This window comes from Mobula hypostoma, chromosome 12 (genome assembly GCF_963921235.1).
Source record: "Mobula hypostoma chromosome 12, sMobHyp1.1, whole genome shotgun sequence".
NCBI classification, from domain to species: Eukaryota; Metazoa; Chordata; class Chondrichthyes; order Myliobatiformes; family Myliobatidae; genus Mobula; species Mobula hypostoma.
Genome location: NC_086108.1, coordinates 113869090 through 113893459, shown reverse-complemented (window position 1 = coordinate 113893459; position 24370 = coordinate 113869090). Strand labels below are relative to the sequence as shown.

Below are 24370 nucleotides of genomic sequence, written 5' to 3'. Positions count from 1 at the left end.
ATTTCTTTAGGCAGGGGGTGGTGAATCTGTCTAATTGGTTGCCACAGGTGGCTGTGGAGGACATATCTTTACATATATTTGTCCTTTACTATCCTTTTACTCTTAGTATATCTGTAGAACCTTTCAAGATTCTTTGTCACTTTGTCTGCACGAGTAAGCTCATGGCTTCTTCTAGCCCTCCTGATTTCCTTCTGAAGTGTTCTCTTGCATTTCTTATACTCCTCAAGTACCTCATTTGTTCCTGCCTGCCTCTACCTGCTAGGCACCTCCTTTGTTTTAACTCGGGCCTCAATATCTCCCAAAAATCAGATTTCCCTAAACCTCTTAATCTTGCCTTTTATTCTGATGGGAACATACAGACTCTGTACTCTCAAAATTTCAGGTTTGAAGTCCTCCCAATTACAGCTTTGACAGTGAACAACCTTTCCCAATCCACACTTGCTGTAACCTTTCTGATAGCACAAAAATCAGGCATTCTCCAATTTAGAATCTCAACCTGAGGATGAGACCTATCCTTTTCCATAATTACCTTGAAACAAATACATTATTGTCACTAGATGTAAAGTGTTCTTCTGCACAAACTTCTGTCACCTGCCCAGTCTCATTCACTAATAACAGATAAGGTATTGCACTCTTGAGTTGGAACTTGTACATACCGAGTAAGGAAACTTTCCTGAACACATCTGGCAAACTCTTTTCCATTCAGCCCTTTTACAGTATATGAGTTCCAGTAAATTTGTGGAAAGTTAAAATCACCTACTATAACATTATGTTTCTTGCAACGGTCTACAATCTCTACAGATTTTCTCCTTGAACTCCCTCGGACTTAGATGGGCTGTAATTATGTGGTCATAATTTCCCTATTCCTCAGTTCTACCCATAAATCCTCACCAGACGAGCTGTCCAGTCTGTCCTGACTAAGTACTGCTGTGACATTTTCCCTGACCACTTTAATCCTTCCAACTCTATCACATCTAAAACAACAGAACTCTGGAACATTGAGCTGGCAATTTTGGACAATTCTTCTAACCCTCTGCAAGCAATCTTGGCTGAACAGTGGGCCACTTTTAGTAATAGAGCCAACCTGCAGCGGGGAAGTGATGACCCCCTCCTGTTGGACTGTTTGAGGTAACTCATATTCTATTCTTTCTTCCTTCTCTTCTAATATTTGTATATCTGTGCGCTTGTAATGCTACTGTGACACTGTAATTTCCTTTGGGATCAATAAAGTATCTATCTACGTATTAGTCCTGCCCCCTCATTCAACCAACTCCACTGATGTCTACAATGTCAGAATTCCACATGTCCTAAGCTCATTCACTTTTCCTACAACACCCCATGTATTGAAATATTTGCAGTTCAGAACTTTAATCCCTCCATGCTCAACCTTTTGATTCTCATTTTTGTATAGAAGTTTAACAACATCTTTCACCACAACCACCACACTATTTCTTTGGTGGTCTGGTCCCCATCCCCTTGCAGCACTAGTTTAACCCATCCCCTTGTGTGCATAAGAACATACGAACATAAGAAATAGGAGCAGGAGTAGGCCATTTGGCCCATTGAGCCTGTTAAACCATTCAATAAGATCATGATTGATCTGGCCATGGTCTCATCTCCACCTACCTGCCTTTTCCCCATAACCCTTAATTCCACTACGATGTAAAAATCTATCCAACCTTGTCTTAAGTATATTTACTGAGGTAGTCTCCACTGCTTCATTGGGCAGAGAATTCCACAGATTCACCACTCTGGGAAAAGTATTTCCTCCTCATCTCCATCCTAAATCTACTGCCCCAAATCTTGAGGCTATATCCCCTAGTTCTAGTCTCTCCTACCAGTGGAAACAACTTTCCTGCCTCTATCTTATCTATCTCTTTCACAATTTAATTTGTTTCTATATGATCTCCTCCCAATCTAATGAATTCCAGCAAGTACAGTTCCAGGCGACTGAATCTCTCCTCGCAGTCTAATCCCTTCATTTCTGGAATCAACCTAGTGAACCTTTTCTGCACCGCCTCCAAAGCCAGTATGTCCTTTTTCAAATAAGGAGACCAGAACTGCATGCAGTATTCCAGGTGTGGCCTCACCAGTACCCTGTACAGTTGCAGCATAACCTCCCCGCTCTTAAATTCAATCCCTCTAGTAATGAAGGCCAACATTCCATTTGCCTTTTTGATAGCCTGCTGCACCTACTAACCAACCTTTTGTGATTCGTGCACAAGCACTCCCAAGTCCCTCTGCACAACAGCATGCTGCAATTTTTTACCATTTAAATAATAATCTGCTCTTTCATTTTTCTTTGCAAAGTGGATGACCTCGCATTTATCAACGTATTCCATCTGCCAGACTCTTGCCCACTCACTTCTCCTATCTGTATCTCTGCAGACTCTCCGTATCTTCTGCACGATTTGCTTTTCCATTCAATTTAGTATCATCAGCAAACTTAGATACACTACACTTGGCCCCCTCTTCCAGATTGTTAATGTATATCATGAACAGCTGCGGGCCCAGCACCGACCCTTGCAGCACACCGTTCACTACTGATTGCCAACCGGAGTAACACCCATGTATCCCAACTCTGCTTTCTATTTAACCAATCCTCTATCCATGCTCATACATCACCCCCAACTCTATGCATCCTTATCTTATGGATGAGTCTTTTATGTGGCACCTTATCGAATGCCTTCTGGAAATCCAAATAAATAACATCCATCTGTTTCCCTCTATCCACTGTGCTCGTTATATTCTCAAAGAACAGGTCCTGCCTTTGCTGAAACCATGCTGTGTCTGCCTGATAGATCCATTTCTTTCCAGATGCCTCGCTATTTCTTTAATGATAGCTTCGAGTATTTTTCCAACTACACATGTTAAATTAACTGGCCTTTAGTTGCCTGCCTTTTGCCTACATCATTTTTTGAACAGTGGCATGACATTTGACACCTCCCAATCTGCCAGGACCTGCCCAGAGTAAGGAGAATTTTGGTAAATCATCACCATAGCCTCTACTATTAACTTCTGCCATTTCTTTCAGTGCTCTGGGATGCATTCCATCAGGTCTAGGGGACTTACCTATCTTCAGGGGAATTAAGGGTTATGGGGAAAAGGCAGGTACGTGAAGGTGAGTCCATGGCCTGATCAGCCCTGATCTTATTGAATGGCAGAGCAGGCTCAACGGGCCAGATGGCTGACTCTTGCTCCTATTTCTTATGCTCTTATGTTTATATTCAGCCTACAAGTTTACTCAGCACTACCTCTTTAGCAGTAGCTATTGTATCGGGGTCCTCACCTCCCATCGCACCCATAACTTCTCTTTGGCATGTTAGATGTGGCCTCCGCTGAGAAGACCAACACAAAATAGTCACTCAAATCCTTGAACATTTCCTCATTACCCAATATCAATTCTCACTTCTGGTCCTCCAAGGGACATACATTCACTTTAGCTACCCTTTTCAGCTTTATATACTTATAAAAAAATTTTTACTACCTGCTTTTATATTTTGTGCTAGTTTATTTTCATAATCTAGCTTCGCTTTCATTATTGCTCACTTAATGGTATTTGTTGCTGTTTAAAGTTTTCCCAATCATCCAGTTTTCCATTACTCTTGGTGACTTTGTATGCATGAACTTTTAGTTTGATGCCTTCTTTTATTTTCTTAGTTATCCAAGGCTGGCTCTCCCCACCCTTACTGTCCTTGCTTTCAACTGGAATATACTTCTGCTGAGCACCATGAAAAATCTATTGGTACAGCTCCCTCCTTCCCCAATACCGGTGCCTATTTCCCATGAATCCAAACCCACTTCTCCCACACCTATCCTTGAGCTATGCATTTAACTCTCTAATCTTTTTGACCCTATGCTAATTCGCACATGGCTCAGGTAGTAATCCAGAAATTACTACCTTTTTGGTTCTGCTCTTTAATTTAATTCCTAGATGCTCAAATTCCCTCAGCAGAACCTCTTTCATTATTCTACCTATGTCGTTGCTACCCACATGGACCATCACAACTGGATCTTTCCCCTCCCACTGCAAATTCCTCTGAGGGTCAGATAAGATGTCCAGAACCCAGGCACCAGGCTGGCAATGCAGCCTTCGGGACGCTCTTATCTTCGCGATAGAGAACTCTATTGTCTATCACCATGAGTATACTACCTTCAGTTACCACTACATTTCTCTTCTTTCCCCCCTCTTGAATGGTTCCCTGAACTATGGTGCCATAGTTAGGTTGCTCATCCTTCCTACAGCCCTCACTGTCATCCACACAGGGAGCAAAAATCTCAGACCTGTTGGACAAGCTCAAGGTTTGAGGCACCTCTAGCACTGTCTCTTGGATTCTACTACCCACCTCACTCGCAGTCACACCCTCTTGTTCCTGACACATACTAAATTTGAGGCAGTTAACCTAATGGGTGTGGCTACCTCCTGAAACAGAGAATCCAGGGAACTCTCCCCTTCCCTGATGTGCCGCAGTGTTTGAAGCTCAGATTGTAGGTCATCACCTTTGAGCTTGAGTTGCCAACTCTTGCTGCAAATGTGGTCACCAGGAACCACAATGGGGTCCACCAGCTCCCACATTATGCAGCGACAGCACATCACCAGATCTTGCATCATCCCTTTATTTAATTAGCTGTAATTTAGTGACTTTTTATTCGACCACTACAAAACCCTTACTTCCTACTTAGCTGTGCCTCCTCGCCAAACCCACTCCTACACTGCTCCCCTCACAATGGCCGCTCTGCTTTGACCCTGCTTTACTTCTATTTGCTCCTGCAAATGAATCGCCGCTAATGTTCCTTTTTTAAACTCTTCTCCCTGACCTGTGCGAAGCTCACTCTCTCTGCTAATTTATTGGTCCGCCGCTAATGAACTTAGGAAGCTTACTTTTAAGAAAATGTTTTAGGTATTTTTGGAATTTATTCATGATTTTGTTGATTTCAATTTTGACAGAATCGTACTTTGGTGATAAGAGTTCAAATGCAGGAAATAGAAGCGAGTTTACAGCTGCCTCAGCTCAGAGCAGCTCCTCATTCAAGGGCTTTGATGAAACCAAAATTCGGAAGTCTCCTGTGTCCACCACCAGCAGCAGCCACAATACAAGACCAGCTTGCAAGCTTCGCACTCCACAAACTAGTCACTCAGGTTCACTGATGCTGATCTTAGTTTTAATCTTCAATTGCATAAGAATTGAAATATACTCAGTGCTCAGTGGTACATAAAGTGTGCCTGTCTTCAAATACACTCAGTGACAACTTGCTTCCTGTACCTAATCAAGACCATCCACAGAACTGCTGCTCAGTAGATAGAGTCACAGAGAAGTACAGCACAGAAACAGGCCCTTTGGCCCTTCTGGCCCACCCAACCATTTAAACTGCCTAGTCCCATTGACTTGCTCCAGGACCATTGCTCTGCATACCTCTCCCATCCATGTACCTCTCCAAACTTCTGTTAAACGTTGAAATTGAGCTCACATCCACCACTTGTGCTGGCAGTTTGTTCCACGTTGTCATGATCCTCAGAGTGAAGAAGTTTCCCCTCATATTTCCCTTAAACATTATACCTTTCACCCTTAACCCATGACCTCCAGTTGTAGTCCCAATCAACTTTTTTTGTTTTTTGCGCTATTCTCTGTAAACTCTAGAGATTGTTGTGCACGAAAATCCAAGATCAGTTTCTGAGATATTCAAACCACCCCTTCTGCCACCATCATTCCACAGTCAAAGACCCTTAGATCACATTTGTTCCCCATACTGATGTTTGGCCTGAACAACAACTGAATCTCTTGACCACATCTGCATGCTTCTGTGCGTTGAGTTGCTGTCACATGACAGCCTGATTGGATATTTGCATTAACAAGCAGGTGTACCCAATAAAATGGCCACTGAGTATAGTTTCATTATTTATTTATTTATTGAGATAACGTTGTGGATGAGGCCCCTTCTGACTCTTTAAGCCGTGCAACCCAGCAATCCCAGATTTAATCCGAGCCTAATCACAGGACAATTTGCAATAACCAATTAACCTACCAACTGATGTCTCTCTTTGACGTTGGGAGGAAACTAAAGTACCTGGAGGGAACCCATACAGTCATGGGGTGAATGTACAAAGTCATTGCATACAGCGGCGGGAATTGAACCCGGGTCACTGATGCTACAAAGCAAAGTGCTGACCACTATACTACTGTGCTGCTGTAAAGTACTTTGGGGTTTCCTGAAAAGAAAACCTCATGGGGAACCCATACAGAGGGGAATAAATGTTCGGTGTTAAGTGCACCGGAGTATCCTAAGGTTGTGTGTTACATGTGAGCGATGAGGAAAAGGAAAGAACAGCTTGGTTTATCAAGAAGCTATACATAATTTTGAATGACTTGTGGATCACTTTCTGGAAAAATCTTGCTTTAACTATCTTGCGAAAAGCTGAAGAGAGAATTCTTTTTAATGTATATCCACATTTAGTCAGTGAATATGGAGGTTGAAGCCCAATGATCAAGGCCACTTGTTCAGTGTATCAAGGCATTGGAGGCCCAATGCCCATGAGTCCAGGCCAGGGACTGGAGGTTGTAGATATGGAGGTGGCCTGTATTAAAGTTGGAGGCCTGTCTGTGGGCTTGATTGGGTGAGAGGGAGAAAAGGTGCTTGTTTTGCTTTGTTTATTATGCTGTTGCTGTTGCTTGTGTTCTGCTGAAGGCACTACTGAGAAGACACACCTGGAGGAAATTTGTTCAAGAGGGAGTTGCGCTGCCTGAGAATGAACTCTGCTGTGCTGCAGAGAACAAGCAGCAGATGGGAAAGGAGAGACAGAACAATCAAAAAACCCAAGCACTAACCACAGCCACCACTTACTCTTGCCCACACTGTACCAGAATATGTGGATTCTGGATTGGACCTCGAGGAATTACAGCCTAAGAAAACACCAGGACCTGATCAAATACTAGCTATGATTCTAAAGAGTTGTGCTTCCAGTCTAGCTCCTGTTTTGCAAAAGATATTCCAGAAGTCTATTGATACTGGGACATTACCGGGCAATTGGTTGAAAGTGAATGTCGTTCCAATTTATAAGAAGGGCGAGTGTACAGACTAGTTTCACTCACTTCCATCCCTTGTAAAATTCTTGAACATATTATTCACCATCACATTATGGACCATCTAGACAGACACAATGCTCTTACTCACCATCAACATGGATTCCGACAGGACAGATCTTGTGACATGCAAATTGCAGGGTTGATCAACGATTTAGCAAAGATCCTTGACAAGTTGAAGCCAAGCAGACTTGATCATACTCGACTTCAGTAAGGCATTTGACACGGTCCCCCACCAGAGATTGCTACGTAAGCTTGAACATGTGGGCATTAACAGCAGCTTTCTACATTGGTTAAACATGTTCCTTACCAACAGACAGCAACGTGTGCTTTTTGAGGGGGCAGAGTCCCCTGAATCTCCAGTAACATACAGAGTGCCCCAGGGGACCGTGTTGGGACCCTTACTTTTTCTCATTTACATCAACGACTTGCCAAATGTAGTCAAGTCCAAAGTCAGACTTTTTGCAGATGACTGCATAATCTACCGTGAGATAAAAAATGACCAAGATGCTCAACTGCTGCAAGGTGATATTGATTCATTGTGTCAATGGGAGTCTCAGTGGCAAATGTCTTTTAACTCATCTAAATGTTAGGCTATGCCTATCAGTCACAAAGTTAAACCAATCAACAAACATAGGACATGAATGGGCAGATTCTTGAAACAGTCACCTACCACCCATATCTTGGTGTTGAAATTAGCAAGGATCTTAATTGGTCATCCCACATCAATCAGATTACAGCCAAAGCAAATAAAATGCTGGGTATCCTGAGAAGAAACCTCCACTCATGTAGTAAACCCATTAAGGACATGGCATATAAGACACTCATCCGTCCAAAGCTTGAGTATTGCGCAGCCATATGGGATCCCCATCAAGCTAACAGTAAGAAGTACATCGAAAAAATCCAATGCTGTGCTGCTCGCTTTGTGTTAAAAGATTACAGCAGGAAATCCAGTGTCTCCAACATGTTCTCTAACCTTCAGTGGGAACCACTTGAAAACTGACGTATTAAACTATCGTTAATTTTTATTTTCAAAGTTCACAACATCACTCCATTTGTCACAGGGTCAGTTCAACTAGACAGCAAACCGGACCTCACATATTGGAAACTCCTTCATTCAATAAGATTTGCTACCAGTACTCCCTCTACCCAAGATCAACAAGAGTGGAATCTTCTGCTGCCAGACCTGCGCAGTATTTCTGACATTAATATTTTTAAAGATAGACTCAAATCAAATCGATTTAGAGGATCTAGTCAAAAAAGCTTACTTTACAAATTAACTCCCACCGTCGTCCACACCGACTGTGCGTTATAACAGCCGCTCAGCAGTGCTTGCGCAGTACCAAGCAGAAGCAGAGTACCCCACAGCCACCTGAGAACCCACCAGTAGACAACTTAGAAGAACATCATATTCAGTTTGAGCGACTGCGACTGCTATGTTGGAACTAGAATGTGTGGTGACATTTGCCCCTAGCGCATCCTTGGATGTGTTAGTTCTTGCAAGCAGCACACTTCTTCACGCAAACACAAGGAAATCTTCACCAGCAACTTTTATGTGTGTTGCGTGACACTTCTTGGTTACACATAATGTTTTGGTTACACATAATGAATAGATAAATCTAAATCTGAATTCAAAAATGTTTGATCAATAGCCCACATTTGAATTGAATTCCTTCCTGTTTGTTTTGTTTTTTTTTAATTGACTGACACTGTAAGTTTGTAGAGTGTACAGCAGATAATATTATTTCTGTACCAGAATCTGAATTCCTTCATGTGTTTTTGTACAGTTCCTTCATCTTCTGCAGTCTCCGTTCATGTTGCCTCAGTAATTGTAGCCGTGGTAGAGGGACGTGGGCTTGCCCGTGGTGAAATAGGAATGGCCAGCATTGACCTGAAGAGTCCAGAACTAATATTATCCCAGTTTTCAGACAACTCCACATATGCTAAGGTAATAAATAAAGATTTTAGTTTTTATTTAATATTGATTAGATTTTCAATGACTTGTGGGAGATGTTGAACTGTTACCATCTCACAGTTGTGCACACAGCTGCTATATGGTTCTTGAAGTGAACCAACCCAGTGTCTACCCAGGCAGTGCAACAAAGAATGGGAAATAAGCATGACACTGTTGGGATGGCTGCAAATGTTTACTTCCAGATTCTTGGATCTGCTGTTCGGTAATCTGAAATATTAAACAGGAACGTGAGCAGGAGCTTCTTCACTCACAAGGTGGTAAGAGTGTGGAACGAGCTGCCAGCACAAGCGGTGGATGTGGGTTTAATTGCAACATTTAAGAAAAGTTTTTGGACAGGTATATGGATGGGAAGGGTATGGAGGGCTATGATTCAGGTGTAGGTTGATGGGACTAGGCAGACTAACCCTTTGGCATGGACTAGATGGGCTGAAGGGTTGGTTTCTGTGCTGTAATGCTCTATGACTCTAATCTGATCTTGATAAAGTCCCCATCAAAAAACAGCTTCCCCTGGAAGGAGGGTGAGGGACCACAGTACTTAGAATCAAGGTTTGGAACTGAAGGAGAAATTACTATTATTTCTTATGGAACATGTTGAGATCTGGAACATATTATTTAAAGGCCAGTGGAAACAATTTCAAAAGAGAATTGAATTGTCACAACCACGGATTCGGCAGTGCAGTAGATATGGCAATTACGCTTGTGAATTTGCACGGGTCAGCTAATTATTTAATGGTGATAGAATTTAACTCCATACTTGTCATCATAGTGCTTGTTGAGACTTGGACAGAGCATAGCCACCCTTCACTGCTGTTTTGCATTCGGCCTTCCCTGAGATATTGGACTTTCTAGTCACTGACTGAAGACTAGCGGTATCCGTTTAATGTTTAGATGTTCTTTTCAGACGCTGTGTAGGCTTCGTTTTCCTTTTGAGAGTTTTAGTTAACAACCCTGTTTGGCCTAGCGTTTATTGTTTATTTGCCCTTTAACACTGTTGGTGTTAAAGTCTGTGAACTATCGACCTGCTTCAGTGTCTCTCACTCCGCACTTGGGCCGTATCCGAACCATGGTGACAGCAAGTCTGGACCACGCAAAGATGGACCCAGCAGAGAGAGGGCAGCTGACCTTGGCCGTGAGATTCATTGGTCAGATAGGAGACAAGCTACAGGCAATGGAGTGAAGTTACAGAGGCAATAAGGCAGATAATCTCTTGCCAACAAGCCCAGCCTCACTGGGAGGAACAAGTATTGTCCCAAGCTGCAACTGTTCAACAGCTCACCACAGACAATTGGACTCAGGTGTCTGCGATTTCCAGACTCACAGCCACCGTCTACGAACTTGCTGTGAACAGCCAGCATCAGCTGACAGCCATAAAAGTTCTCACCAGCTCAATTCAGCAGCTTCCATCCGCCTCAGTCCCACTCCTAGCATCTCGCAGGTCCTCCTTTTCTGCTGCCCCAACAATCTCTGCTACTAATGCTCCCACTCCCGTGCCCGGACCAGATCCCGACACTCACGACCATTCTGGAACCGAGTATTCCACCACCAGGCAGATATTCTGGTGATCCTAATGGTTGCAGGAATTTTATTACCTAATGCGAGCTGACATTCCAAGCCCAGCCTGGTCGTTTTGGTGATGATGTGCGAAAATTGGCGTACATGGTCAATCTTCTTGACGGATCTCCACTCAGCCTGTTCAATGCTTTATGAGAGCAAGGATACCCTGCAGCCCAGTCATTCTGACATTTTTTGGTGGAGTTAAGGAGGGTTTTTGATCTTCCAGTACAAGGTCAGGAGGCTGCCCACCAACTCTTGGACCTGCACCAAGGCAGAGGAATGGTAAGAGCCTACGCAGTCAAGTTCCATACCCTTGCAGTAGAGACGAGATGGAATGAGAGATCTCTCATCACTGCCTTCCAACGTGGACTGAATGCAGGGGTCCAGCATGAGATCACTGTCTGGGACGAAGAGGATAGTCTGGATGACCTGATCTGACTATTGGAGTTGACGACCGGGTAACTGAGTGGCGCAGGGAAAGAACGTTTCAAACTTCCAACGCGCCACCAGATCACCGTCTTTCCTCACCCTTTCCTCTTCCCTCACCACCCAGCACCCAGCCCACGGAGGAGCCTATGTAAATGGGGTCACTTCTCCCGTTTGGCTGGACATCTGGGAATTCAACGGACTCAGGAGTTTATAAAGAGGCAATTTTGGTGGCCATCTATGTCTCAGGATGTCCATGACTTTGTATCTGCCTGTCCCACCTGAGGTTGGAACAAGACATCACGCTAGTGTCCTGGGGGTCTGTTATGTCCACTGCCAATGCCCCACTGCCCCTGGTCCCACCTCTCAGTAGATTTCATCACTGCTCTACCCCCATCTAATGGAAACACCACCATTTTGGTCGTTGTGGATCGATTTTCCAAGACTGCCCACTTCTTTACCCTCCCCAAGCTCCCATCGGCTTGTGAGACTGCCACACTCATGGTTCAACACGTGATCAGGATCCATGGCTTTCCCCAAGACAGAGTGTCTGATCGTGGACCACAGTTCACTTTCTGCTTTTGGAAGGCTTTCTGTTCTCTTGTAGGAGCCACGGCCAGCCTGTCAGCTGGCTTCCACCCCCAATCTAATGGCTAGACTGAGAGAATGAACCAGGAGTTGGAGACAACCCTGCGCAGTCTTGCCTCTTCCAACACCACATCCTGGAGCTCCCAATTGGTTTGGGCAGAGATCGCCCACAATAATCTCCAGTCGTCCTCCACCAGTATATCTCCCTTTGAATGCCGGAAGGGATTCCAGCTCCCGATCTTCCCTGATCAGGAGATTGACATAGGTGTTCCTGCTGCTGAACAGCTGATCCAGTGCTACAAGCACACCTGGAGACGAGCCAGGGCTTCTCTGCTGCACGCCCAGAAACAGCATTCCCAGCAAGCTAATGGGCTGTCGACAGGTATGGCCACTCAAGCCAGGAGAGGAGGTCTGTTTGGCATCAAGGGATCTCCCCCTGAAAGTTGAGAACCGGAAATTGGCACTGCGCTATGTGGGACTGTTCGTAGTGGAAAAGGCTGTCAACAAGGTTTCCTATAAATTGTGTCTACCAGCGTCACTGAAGATTCACCCACTGTTCTATGTTTCCCAGCTCAAGCTGGTTACTACCTCTTTCCTGGTCCCAGTCACCCCACCTCCCCGTCCTCCCGGCCTGGTAAATGGTTCCCTCGTTTATACTGTGTGGTGTCTCCTGGCAACTCGCCGGGTACGTGATGGCCCAGAAGAACATACTTGGATCCCGGCGAAGGACATCTTGGACAAGTCACTGATCTGGGACTTCCAGTGGACACAGGTCTGTGCCGCCTCAGGGACTGCACCTAGAGAGGGATGCCCTGTCACAACCATGGATTCGGCAGTGCAGTAGGTACGGCAACTGTGCTTGTGAATTTGCACGTGACCACTAATTAGTTAATTGTGATAGAATTTAACTCCATACTTGCCGTTGTAGTGCTTGTCGAGACTTGGACAGAGCATAGCAACACTTCACTACTATTTTGCATTCAGCCTTCCCTGAGATATTGGACTTTCTAGTCAACTGACTCTGAAGACTAGTGGTATTCATTTAATGTTTAGATGTTCTTTTCAGCTGCAGTGTCGGCTTCATTTTTCTTTTGAGAGTTTTAGTTAACAGCGCAAACAACAGGAATTCTGCAGATGCTGGAAATTCAAGCAACACTCATCAAAGTTGCTGGTGAACGCAGCAGGCCAGGCAGCATCTCTATGAAGAGGTACAGTCGACGTTTCAGGCCGAGACCCTTTGTCAGGACTAACTGAAGGAAGAGTTAGTAAGAGATTTGAAAGTGGGAGGGGGAGGGGGCGATCCAAAATGATAGGAGAAGACAGGAGGGGGAGGGATGGAGCCAAGAGCTGGACAGGTGATTGGCAAAAGGGATACGAGAGGATCATGGGACAGGAGGTCCGGGAAGAAAGTCGGGTGGGGGGGGGAACCCAGAGGATGGGCAAGGGGTATAGTCAGAGGGACAGAGGGAGAAAAAGGAGAGCGAGAGAAAGAATGTGTGTATAAAAATAAATAACAGATGGGGTACGATGGGGAGGTGGGGCATTAGCGGAAGTTAGAGAAGTCGATGTTCATGCCATCAGGTTGGAGGCTACCCAGACGGAATATAAGGTGTTGTTCCTCTAACCTGAGTGTGGCTTCATCTTTAAAGTAGAGGAGGCTGTGGATAGACATATCAGAATGGGAATGGGATGTGGAATTAAAATGTGTGGCCACTGGGAGATCCTGCTTTCTCTGGCGGACAGAGCGTAGGTGTTCAGCAAAGCGGTCTCCCAGTCTGCGTCGGGTCTCGCCAATATATAGAAGGCCACATCGGGAGCACCGGACGCAGTACATCACCCCAGCCGACTCACAGGTGAAGTGTCGCCTCACCTGGAAGGACTGTTTGGGGCCCTGAATGGTGGTAAGGGAGGAAGTGTAAGGGCATGTGTAGCACTTGTTCCGCTTACAAGGATAAGTGCCAGGAGGGAGATCAGTGGGGAGGGATGGGGGGGACGAATGGACAAGGGAGTCGCGTAGGGAGCGTCTGTGTCCATACGGGTGCCCATAGCTACACCTTTAGTTTGGAGGAAGTGGGAGGAGCCAAAGGAGAAATTATTAAGAGTTCAGTCCCTATATACTTCAATCCCTCATCAGGAAGGTCTCAAAGCTCTCCACTTCTTTTTTGATTCCAGACCTAATCAGTTCCCCTCTACCACCACTCTGCTCCGTCTAGCGGAATTAGTCCTTACTCTTAATAATTTCTCCTTTGGCTCCTCCCACTTCCTCCAAACTAAAGGTGTAGCTATGGGCACCCGTATGGGTCCTAGCTATGCCTGCCTTTTTGTTGGCTTTGTGGAACAATCTATGTTCCGTGCCTATTCTGGTATCTGTCCCCCACTTTTCCTTCACTACATCGATGACTGCATTGGCGCTGCTTCCTGCACGCATGCTGAGCTCGTTGACTTTATTAACTTTGCCTCCAACTTTCACCCTGCCCTCAAGTTTACCTGGTCCATTTCCGACACCTCCCTCCCCTTTCTAGATCTTTCTGTCCCTGTCTCTGGAGACAGCTTATCCACTGATATCTACTATAAGCCTACTGACTCTCACAGCTATCTGGACTATTCCTCTTCTCACCCTGTCTCTTGCAAAAACGCCATCCCCTTCTCGCAATTCCTCCGTCTCCGCCGCTTCTGCTCTCAGGATGAGGCTTTTCATTCTTGGACAAGGGAGATGTCCTCCTTTTTTAAAGAAAGGAGCTTCCCTTCCTCCACTACCAACTCTGCTCTCAAACGCATCTCCCCCATTTCACGTACATCTGCTCTCACTCCATCCTCCCGCCACCCCACTAGGAATAGGGTTCCCCTGGTCCTCACCTACCACCCCACCAGCCTCCGGGTCCAACATATTATTCTCCGTTACTTCCGCCACCTCCAATGGGATCCCACCACTAAGCACATCTTTCCCTCCCCCCCTCCCCCGCTTTCTGCAGGGATCGCTCCCTGCGCGACTCCCTTGTCCATTCGTCCCCCCCATCCCTCCTCACTGATCTCCCTCCTGGCACTTATCCTTGTAAGCGGAACAAGTGCTACACATGCCCTTACACTTCCTCCCTTACCACCATTCAGGGCCCCAAACAGTCCTTCCAGGTGAGGCGACACTTCATCTGTGAGTCGACTGGGGTGATATACTGCGTCCAGTGCTCCCGATGTGGCCTTCTATATATTGGCGAGACCCAACGCAGACTGGGAGACTGCTTTGCTGAACACCTATGCTCTGTCCGCCCGAGAAAGCAGGATCCCCCAGTGGCCACACATTTTAATTCCACATCCCATTCCCATTCTGACATGTCTATCCACGGCCTCCTCTACTGTAAAGATGAAGCCACACTCAGGTTGGAGGAAAACACCTTATATTCCGTCTGGGTAGCCTCCAACCTGATGGCATGAACATCGACTTCTCTAACTTCTGCTAATGCCCCACCTCCCCCTCGTACCCCATCTGTTACTTATTTTTATACACACATTCTTTCTCTCGCTCTCCTTTTTCTCCCTCTGTCCCTCTGAATATACCCCTTGCCCATCCTCTGGGTCCCTCCTCCCTTGTCTTTCTCCCTGGGCTTCCTGTCCCATAATCCTCTCATATCCCTTTTGCCAGTCACCTGTCCAGCTCTTGGCTCCATCCCTCCCCCTCCTGTCTTCTTCTATCATTTTGGATCTCCCCCTCCCCCTCCAACTTTCAAATCCCTTACTCACTCTTCCTTCAGTTAGTCCTGACGAAGGGTCTCGGCCTGAAACGTCGACTATATCTCTTCCTAGAGATGCTGCCTGGCCTGCTGCGTTCACCAGCAACTTTGATGTGTGTTGTTTTAGTTAACAGCCCTGTTTGGCCTAGCGTTTATTGTTTATTTTCCCTTTAACACTGTTTATATTAAAGTCTGTAAACTACCGACCTGCTTCAGTGTCTCTGACTCTGCACTTGGGCCATATCCGAACCTCAGTAACATGAATGAATACTGGAAAATATTGAATTTACTGGGCTGGGAAAAAGAGATGACTCTTTATAGTGATCTGATAGTTTTCATGATTGCTTCTTTTGAATTGTATCAGCTCCAAAATCTGTCATTGTCCAGGTTGAACTGGAAAGCCTTTGGGTTGTGGGTCACTGTGAATGATCCAGTAGAAAAGGAATCACTGACTCTTCAAACGAATAGATTTTTACAATCAGGACCTGATATTATAAAATACTTAGTTTTATGGTGTTTTGGTTTGTAGTCTACGTGGACTTAGAAATTGGGTTCAGTTGCATATGTGTTGTTGTTGTTCGTCCATCGTTGACGTCGATGAGGACCTCGTCACCATTATGATGGTGTCGAGACTAGCGCGTGATTTGGATTTAAGTGAGGGAGAGTTGCGCAGCGTCAGCCTCACTCTCTCTTCCCAATTCCCATCTGGATCCAGTGGCAAGACAAGAGTCGAGATGGCTGGAGATGGGACTAGGCGCAGTGGATGACCAGGACGTCTTCTGTGTCTTGTCCTGCTCTACACGTTCCACGATGCTTGCAGAGACCGCCTTCTTGTCCGTTGGACCTTCCATAGGTCTCATCCGCTCAATCCGCCGGAGTCTGTCTTCACATGCTGGGATAGACAACTCCCTATCTCACCGAGGGTTTGAGACCCGTCGGCTACCCTCACCTGGTTTAGCCGGCTTGTCGAAGCCGTTGCCCGGGGTGTGGCCGCTGTCGCATGCAAACAGCTACGGGGAGCCACAGGTGAGAGCTGAGTGCCAGGTGGGGACCAAAGGTGGACTAACCGCCCTGAAAAGGACACGACATGTTCCCCCACCAGAGGTGCTACCCCTCCCTGACACCCCATACACTAGATCATTTCTAGATCACAAAAGTGTTGTGCATGTTAAATCATTCATGTGAGCATTGCCCAGATTTTGCCCAAATTAGCAATATTGGAGTGGGGTGGGTCTGTTGATAAAAAAAAAATGAAATCAAATGATTAGGAAGAGTTGATTTAGGATCGCAAGGTGTAGAATCATTGTGGGTATAACTAACGAACTGCAAGGTTAAAAGATTGTGATGGGAGTTATATGCAGACCCCCAAACAGTAGTAAGGATATCTACAAATTACAATGGGAGATAGACAATGCATGTTAAAAGGGCAATATTACAATAGTCATGGGGAATTTCAATATGCAGGTAGATTGGGAAAATCAGGTTGGTGCTGGGTCGCAAGAGAATACAATTGTAGAAAACCTATGAGATGATTTTTTAGAGCCGCTCACGGTTGAGCTAACTAGGGGATCGGCTATTCTGGATTGGTGTCGTGCAAAGAAACAGAACTGATTACAGGGCTCAAGGTAAAAGGAGCCAGTGATCATAATATGATAGAATTCACCCTGCAATTTGAGAAGGAGAAGCTGAAGCCAAATGTATCAGTATTACGATGGTGTAAATGTAATTACGTAGGCACGAGAGTGGCGCTGGCCAAAATTGATTGGAAGGGTGTACTACCAGGGACTTTGGCAGAACAGCAATGGTCAGAATTTCTGGGAGCAATCCAGAAGGAGAAGGATAGATACATCCCAAAGAAGAACTATTCTAAAGGGAGCATGACCTAACTGTGGCTGACAAGAGAAGTCAAAGCCAACATAAAAGCCAAAGAGAAGATATATAATAGAGTAAAAATTAGTGGGAGGTTAGAGAATTAGAAAGCTTTTAAAAGACAACAGGACACAGCTTAAGAAAAAGTCAAGAAGAAGGAAAAGATGGAATATAAAGGTAAGCTAGCCAATAATGTTAAAGAAGAAACCAAAAAATTCTTCAGATACATAAAGTGAAAAAAATGCGAGACTAGATATTGGATTGCTGGAAAATGATGCCAGAAGAATGGTAATGAGGGACAAAGAAATGGCAGATGAACTGAATAAGTACTTGGCATCAGTCTTCACTGTGGAAGACGCTAGCAGTATTCCAGAAATTTGAGAGTGTCGGGGCACAAGTGTATGAAGTTACCATTACTAGGGAGAAGGTTCTTGGGAAATGGAAAGGTCTGAAGGTAGGTAAGTAACCAGGACCAGATGGTGTACACCCCAAGATTCTGAAAGGTGGCTGAAGAGAGTGTGGAGACATTAGCAATAATCTTTAAAGAATCAATTGATTCTGGCATGGTTCCAAAAGACTGGAACATTGCAAATGTCACTCCTCTCTTCAATAAGGGAGAACGATACAAGAAAGGAAATTATAGGCCAGTAATCTGGCCTCAGTGGTTGGGAAGATGTTGGAGTCAATTGTTAAGGATGTGATTTTGGGGTACTTGGAAGCACATGATCAGCACATGGTCAAAATCAGCATGGAATTTGTGAAAGGAAAATCATGTCTGAAGAATCTCATAGAATTTTTTGAGGATGTAACTAGTAGAGTGGATAGGGGAGAACCAGTGGATGTGGTATATTTGGATTTTCAAAAGGCTTTTGACAAGGTCCCACACAGGAGATTAGTGTGCAAACTTAAAGCACACGGTATTGGGGGTAAGGTATTGATGTGGATAGAGAATTGGTTAGCAGACAGGAAGCAAAGAGTGGGAATAAACGGGACCTTTTCAGAATGGCAGGCAGTGACTAGTGGGGTACCGCAAGGCTCAGTGCTGGGACCCCAGTTGTTTACAATATATAGTAATGACTTGGATGAGGGAATTAAATGCAGCATCTCCAAGTTTGCGGATGACACGAAGCTGGGCGGCAGTGTTAGCTGTGAGGAGGATGCTAAGAGGATGCAGGGTGACTTGGATAGGTTGGATGAGTGGGTAAATTCATGGCAGATGCAATTTAATGTGGATAAATGTGAAGTTATCCACTTTGGTGGCAAAAATAGGAAAACAGATTATTTATCTGAATGGTGGCTGATTAGGAAAAGGGGAGGTGCAACGAGACCTGGGTGTCATTATACACCAGTCATTGAAAGTGGGCATGCAGGTACAGCAGGCGGTGAAAAAGGCGAATGGTATGCTGGCATTTATAGCGAGAGGATTCGAGTACAGGAGCAGGGAGGTACTATTGCAGTTGTACAAGGCCTTGGTGAGACCACACCTGGAGTATTGTGTGCAATTTTGGTCCCCTAATCTGAGGAAAGACATCCTTGCCATAGAGGGAGTACAAAGAAGGTTCACCAGATTGATTCCTGGGATGGCAGGACTTTCATATGAAGAAAGACTGGATGAACTAGGCTTGTACTCGTTGGAATTTAGAAGATTGAGGGGGGGATCTGATTGAAACGTATAAAATCCTAAAGGGATTGGACAGGCAAGGTGCAGGGGGATTGTTCCCGATGTTGGGGAAGTCCAGAACGAGGGGTCACAGTTTGAGGATAAGGGGGAAGCCTTTTAGGACTGAGATTAGGAAAAACTTCTTCACACAGAGAGTGGTGAATCTGTGGAATTCTCTGCCACAGGAAACAGTTGAGGCCAGTTCATTGGCGATATTTAAGAGGGAGTTAGACATGGCCCTTGTGGCTAAAGGGATCGGGGGTATGGAGGGAAGGCTGGTGCAGGGTTCTGAGTTGGATGATCAGCCATGATCATAATAAATGGCGGTGCAGGCTCGAAGGGCCGAATGGCCTACTCCTGCATCTATTTTCTATGTTTCTATGATAAAATAAGGCCTAGTCAGCAAGGTTTCCTTAAGGGAAAATCTTGCCTGACAAATCTGTTGGAATTCTTTGAAGAAATACCAGGCAGGGTAGACAAAGGAGAGTCAATGGATGTTGTGTACTTGGATTTTCAGAAGGCCTTTCACAAGGTGCCATACATGAGGCTGCTTAACAGGTTAAGAGCTCATGGTATTACAGGAAAGATTCTAGAATGGATAAAGCAGTGGCTGATTGGCAGGAGGCAAAGAGTGGGAATAAAGGGAGCCTTTTCTGGTTGGCTGCTAGAGTCTAGTGGTATTCCATAGGGATCTGTGTTGGGACCGCTTCTTTTTACACTATTTGTCAATGGTTTGGATGCCAGAATTGATGGCTTTGTGGCCATGTTTGTGGTTGATATGAAGATAGGTGGAGGGACAAATAGTTTTGTGGAAGTTGAGGAGCTGCAGATGGACTCAGACAAATTAGGAGAATGGGCAAAGAAGTGGCAGATGGAATATAGTGTCAGGAAGTGTATGGTCATGCACTTTAGTAGAAGAAATAAGAGGTTAGGCTGTTTTCTAAATGGAGAGAAAATTCATAAAATCTGAGGTGTACGGGGACTAGGGAGTCTTTGTGCAGGATTCCCTAAGGGTTAATTTGCAGATTGAGTTGACGGTGAGGAAGGTAAGTGAAATGTTAGCATTCATTTCATGAGGACTAGAATATGAAAGCACTGGCGAGGCCTCACTTGAAGTATTGTGAGCTGTTTTGGACCCCTTAGAAAAGATGTGCTGACATTGGAGAGGGTTCAGGGGAGGTTCATGAAAATAATTCCAGGTTTGAAAGGCTTGTCATACAAGGGCCATTTGACAGCACTAGGCTTCTTCTCACTAGAATCAGGGTGGGGTGGGGGGGATCTCATTGAAACCTATCAAATGATGAAAGGCCTTGATAAAGTGGATGTGGAGAGGATGCTTCTTGTGGTTAGAGAGGCTTAAGACTGTGGACACAGCCTCAGAATAGAGAGATGTTCATTTAGAATGGAGATGAGGAGGAATTTCTTTAGCCATAGAGTGGTGAATCTTGAATCTGTGGAACTTATTGCCACAGGTGGCTTTGGAGGCCAAGTCAGGTTGATAGATTCTTTGTCAGTCAGGGCATGAAGGGATATGGGAGAATGCGGGAGATTGGGGCTTAGAGGGAAATGGATCAGCATGATGAAATGGTGGAGCAGACTAATTCTGCTCCTATATTATGTCTAATGTTCTAGCCCTGTGTTCTGTGTATGATTCACCTTAATATAGCTGCTGTTTGCCTAGTGTCAGTTGTACCCCTAAAGATGTCAGAAATGATCCGGAACTGTAGATATCTCTTTCACTGCCAGCAGAAATGAGGTTTTTTGTAGCCCTTGACCTTCGTTGTACATGAAAAACTTGTTAGGAACACTTCGTGTACCATTTCGGACTGAGACAATCAGCACTCTGGTTCCCCTTTCTACCTTAAACTTAAAGTCAGTTGTAAACTGCAAACTGCCGTCACTGGCCCTTGATACAATTACTTCGGACCACTCATTTGCCTAATTGTGTCCATTAACACTCTGCTAATACTGCCACCAGGTACTTACCTGGCAATTTGCAGCAATAAGTTTCAATAGGTTCATTTAATGTCAGAGAAATGTATACAATATATATCCTGAAATTCTTTTTCTTTGCAAACAACCACGAAAACAGAGGAGTGCCCCAAAGAATGAACGACAGTTAAAAGTTAGAACCCCAAAGCAGCCCCCAGTTCCCCCCTCCCACACATAAGCAGCAGCAAGGTGACAACCCCCCCCACCAGCAAAAAAGTATCTGCACCTTCCACCAAGCACTCAAGCGTGTAGCAAAGCATCAATAAAGACACAGCAACACACATCAAAGTTGCTGGTGAACGCAGCAGGCCAGGCAGCATCTATAGGAAGAGGCGCAAATAAAGACACAGACTTGCAGTACCCCAAAGACTACTTGTTCGCCTGGTAATTCGACATAACAGGCTCTCTCTCTCCCCCCCCCGCCCCCCACCAATAAGGGAAGAAGAGGTGTATGTGTTTCACAGTGAGAAGGGAGACATAACAAAACAACTGGCCTATTATTGTGTTAAAAGTCTGTTGCATCACTCTCAGGCACACAGCCAGCAGCCAGCTCACTGCTTACGATCTGTGTGCCCCGAGAGCGACACACCAGTTTTCTGCGACAACACCGACCTCGAACCCGCTTGCCTCCAGAGCCACTAAAATCCAGCACCCGGAAGGCATGCTAGTCTTTCATTCTGCGTCATTGGCATATGGAAAGGTGGCCAGTCATGAGGCTCTGAGAGTGGGTTCCATTCCTGCAAAGAACCGAGTGGATCAGGGTCTTCAAAAGAACCCCGAAAAGGAAAAAAAGTAGTTTTAAAGATAGAAAAAGAGCTGTTTCCGAAGATGCAAGCAAAGGAGTTGCCGCTAGGTGCCATCATCCCATGCTCCACCCTCTGGGGAGCAGTCAGTTAGAAATATAGAAAATATACAGCACAATACAGGCCCTTCAGCCCATAAAGCTGTGCGGAACATGCCTTAGAAATTATCTGGGGTTACCCTTAGCTTCTATTTTATTTCTATTTTTCTGAGCTCCATATACCTGTTCAGGAGTCTCTTAAAAGTCCCTATCATATCCGCCTCCACCACCATCGCCGGCAGCCCACGCACTCACCACTCTCTGCATAAAAAAAAAACTTACCCCTGTCATCTTTGTACCTACTTCCAAGCACCTTAAAACTGTGCCCTCTCATGCTAGCCAGTTCAGCCCTGGGTAAAACCTCTGACTATCCACACGATCAATGCATCTTATACACCTCCATCAGGTCACCTCTCATCTGCTGTTGCTCCAGGGAAAAAGGCTGAGTTTGCTCTACCTGTTCTCATAAGGCATGATCCCTAATCCAGGCAACATCCTTGTAAATCTCCTCTGCACCTTTTCTATGTTTTCCATATCCTTCCTATAGTGAGGCGACCAGAACTGAGCACAGTACTCCAAGTGGGGTCTGACCAGGGTCCTATATAGCTGCACCATTACCTCTGGGCTCCTAAACTCAATCCCACGATGAATGAAAGCCAATGCATCATATGCTTTCTTAACCACAGAGTCACTGCATAGCAGCTTTGAGTGTCCTATGGACTCGGACCCCAAGATCCTTCTGATCCTCCACACTGCCAAGAGTCTCACCAATAATACTGTAAACTGCCATCATATTTGACCTACCAAAATGAACAACCTCACACTTATCTGGGTTGAACTCCATCTGCCACTTCTCAGCCCATTTTTGCATCCTATCAATGTCCTGCTGTAACCTCTGACAGTCCTCCACACTATCCACGACACCCCCAATCTTTGTGTCATCAGCAAGTTTACTAACCCATCCCACCACTTCTCCATCCAGGTCATTTATAAAAATCACGAAGAGTAAGGGTCCCAGAAAAGATCCCTGAGACACATTACTGGTAACCGAACTCCATGCAGAATATGACCCATCTCGAACCACTCTTTCCCTTCTGTGGGCAAGCCAGTTCTGGATCCACAAAGCATTGTCCCCTTGGATCCTATGCTTCACTTTCTCGATAAGCCTTGCATGGGGTACCTTGTCAAATGCCTTGCTGAAATCCCTATACACTACATCTACATCATTTTGCAGGAAGATGGCGGCGCGACGCAGCTCGCAGCGGCCACTCCAGTGGTGATATCTGTCATTTGTCAAGTAGGGTGCCGTGCACAATCCTGATCTGATGGAGACGGATGTGAGAGCACGGAGGAACATCTGGTGAAACTTCTGAAATGCCTGCTTCGCTGCTGCTGCTACTGTGTGGTCCAGAATCTCTGAAGGATAAGGCCTTGAGTCCTCAGCTTTGCTTGTTGCTCGGCGGCTGGGGCGGGGTTGAAGTGCTCGGCAGAGAATGGTGCTCAGAGAGGCTGTGTCGGAGGGTCTGGTCGGAGGCTCGAAATTTTCGGATGGACTTGGAGCCGCTGCGGTCGGGTGCTTCCAATGGTGCTGCATCGGCGAGTTGGCAGCTCTTGGACGTTCATGGCAGGGAGAGTTTCTCCTTTCTACTGTCTGCATGGGATGATGAGTCTATCGGAACTTTGAGATTTTTTTTACTGTGCCCATGGTCTGCTCTTTATCAAATTATGGTATTGCTTTGCACTGTTGTAATTATATGTTATAATTATATGGTTTTGTCAGTTTTAGTCTTGGTTTGTCCTGTGTTTTCTTGTGATATCATTCTGGAGGAATGTTGTGTCATTTTTTAATGCATGCATTCCTAAATGACAATAAATGAAAACTGAACTGATCTACTGCTCTATCCTCATTAGTGTGTTCAGTCACATCCTCAAAAAATTCAATCAGACTCGTAAGGCTCGACCTGCCCTTGACAAAGCCGTGCTGACTATTCCTAATCATATCCCTCTCCAAATGTTGAAAAATCCTGCCTCTCAGGACCTTCCCTCTCAATATACCGACCACTGAAGTAAGACTCACTGGTGTATAATTTCCTGGGCTATCTCTACTCCCTTTCTTGAATAATGGAACAACATCCGCAACCTTCCATTCCTCCGGAACCTCTCCCGTTGCCATTGATGATGCAAGATCATCGCCAGAGGCTCAGCAATCTCCTCCCTTGCCTCCCACAGTAGCCAGGGGTACACCTCATCTGGTCCCAGTGACTTATCCAACTTGATGCTTTTCAAAAGCTCCAGCGCATCCTGTACCCTTCCATTCTTTCCTTGTGTCATTGGAACATACCTATGCAGAACTCCACGCAAGTATCCCCTGAATATTTGCCACATCCCTTCTGTACAATTCCCTGAGAACATATGTTCCCAATTTATGCTTCCAAGCTCCCGCTTGATAGCCTGATATATCCCCTTACTCCAATTAAACGCTATCCTAACTTGTCTGTTCCTATCTCTCTCCAATGCTATGGTAAAGGAGATAGAATTGTGATCACTGTCTCCAAAATGCTCTCCCACTGGGAGATCTGACACCTGACCAGGTTCATTTCCAATACCAGATCAAGTACAGCCTCTCTCAGCTATATTAAGGACCAGCATATCTTGTGTGTA

General features: G+C 45.3%; 1 protein-coding gene across 1 annotated transcript in view; it reads left to right on the top strand.

Moving 5' to 3' along the window:
* msh4 (mutS homolog 4) overlaps nucleotides 1-24370 on the top strand; it is a 256979-nt gene that overhangs the window by 9404 nt on the left and 223205 nt on the right. The window contains exons 2-3 of the mRNA XM_063063470.1: nucleotides 4949-5140; nucleotides 8867-9027. Of these exons, the coding sequence (XP_062919540.1) occupies nucleotides 4949-5140; nucleotides 8867-9027 (353 nt within the window). The remainder of the gene's footprint in view (nucleotides 1-4948; nucleotides 5141-8866; nucleotides 9028-24370) is intronic.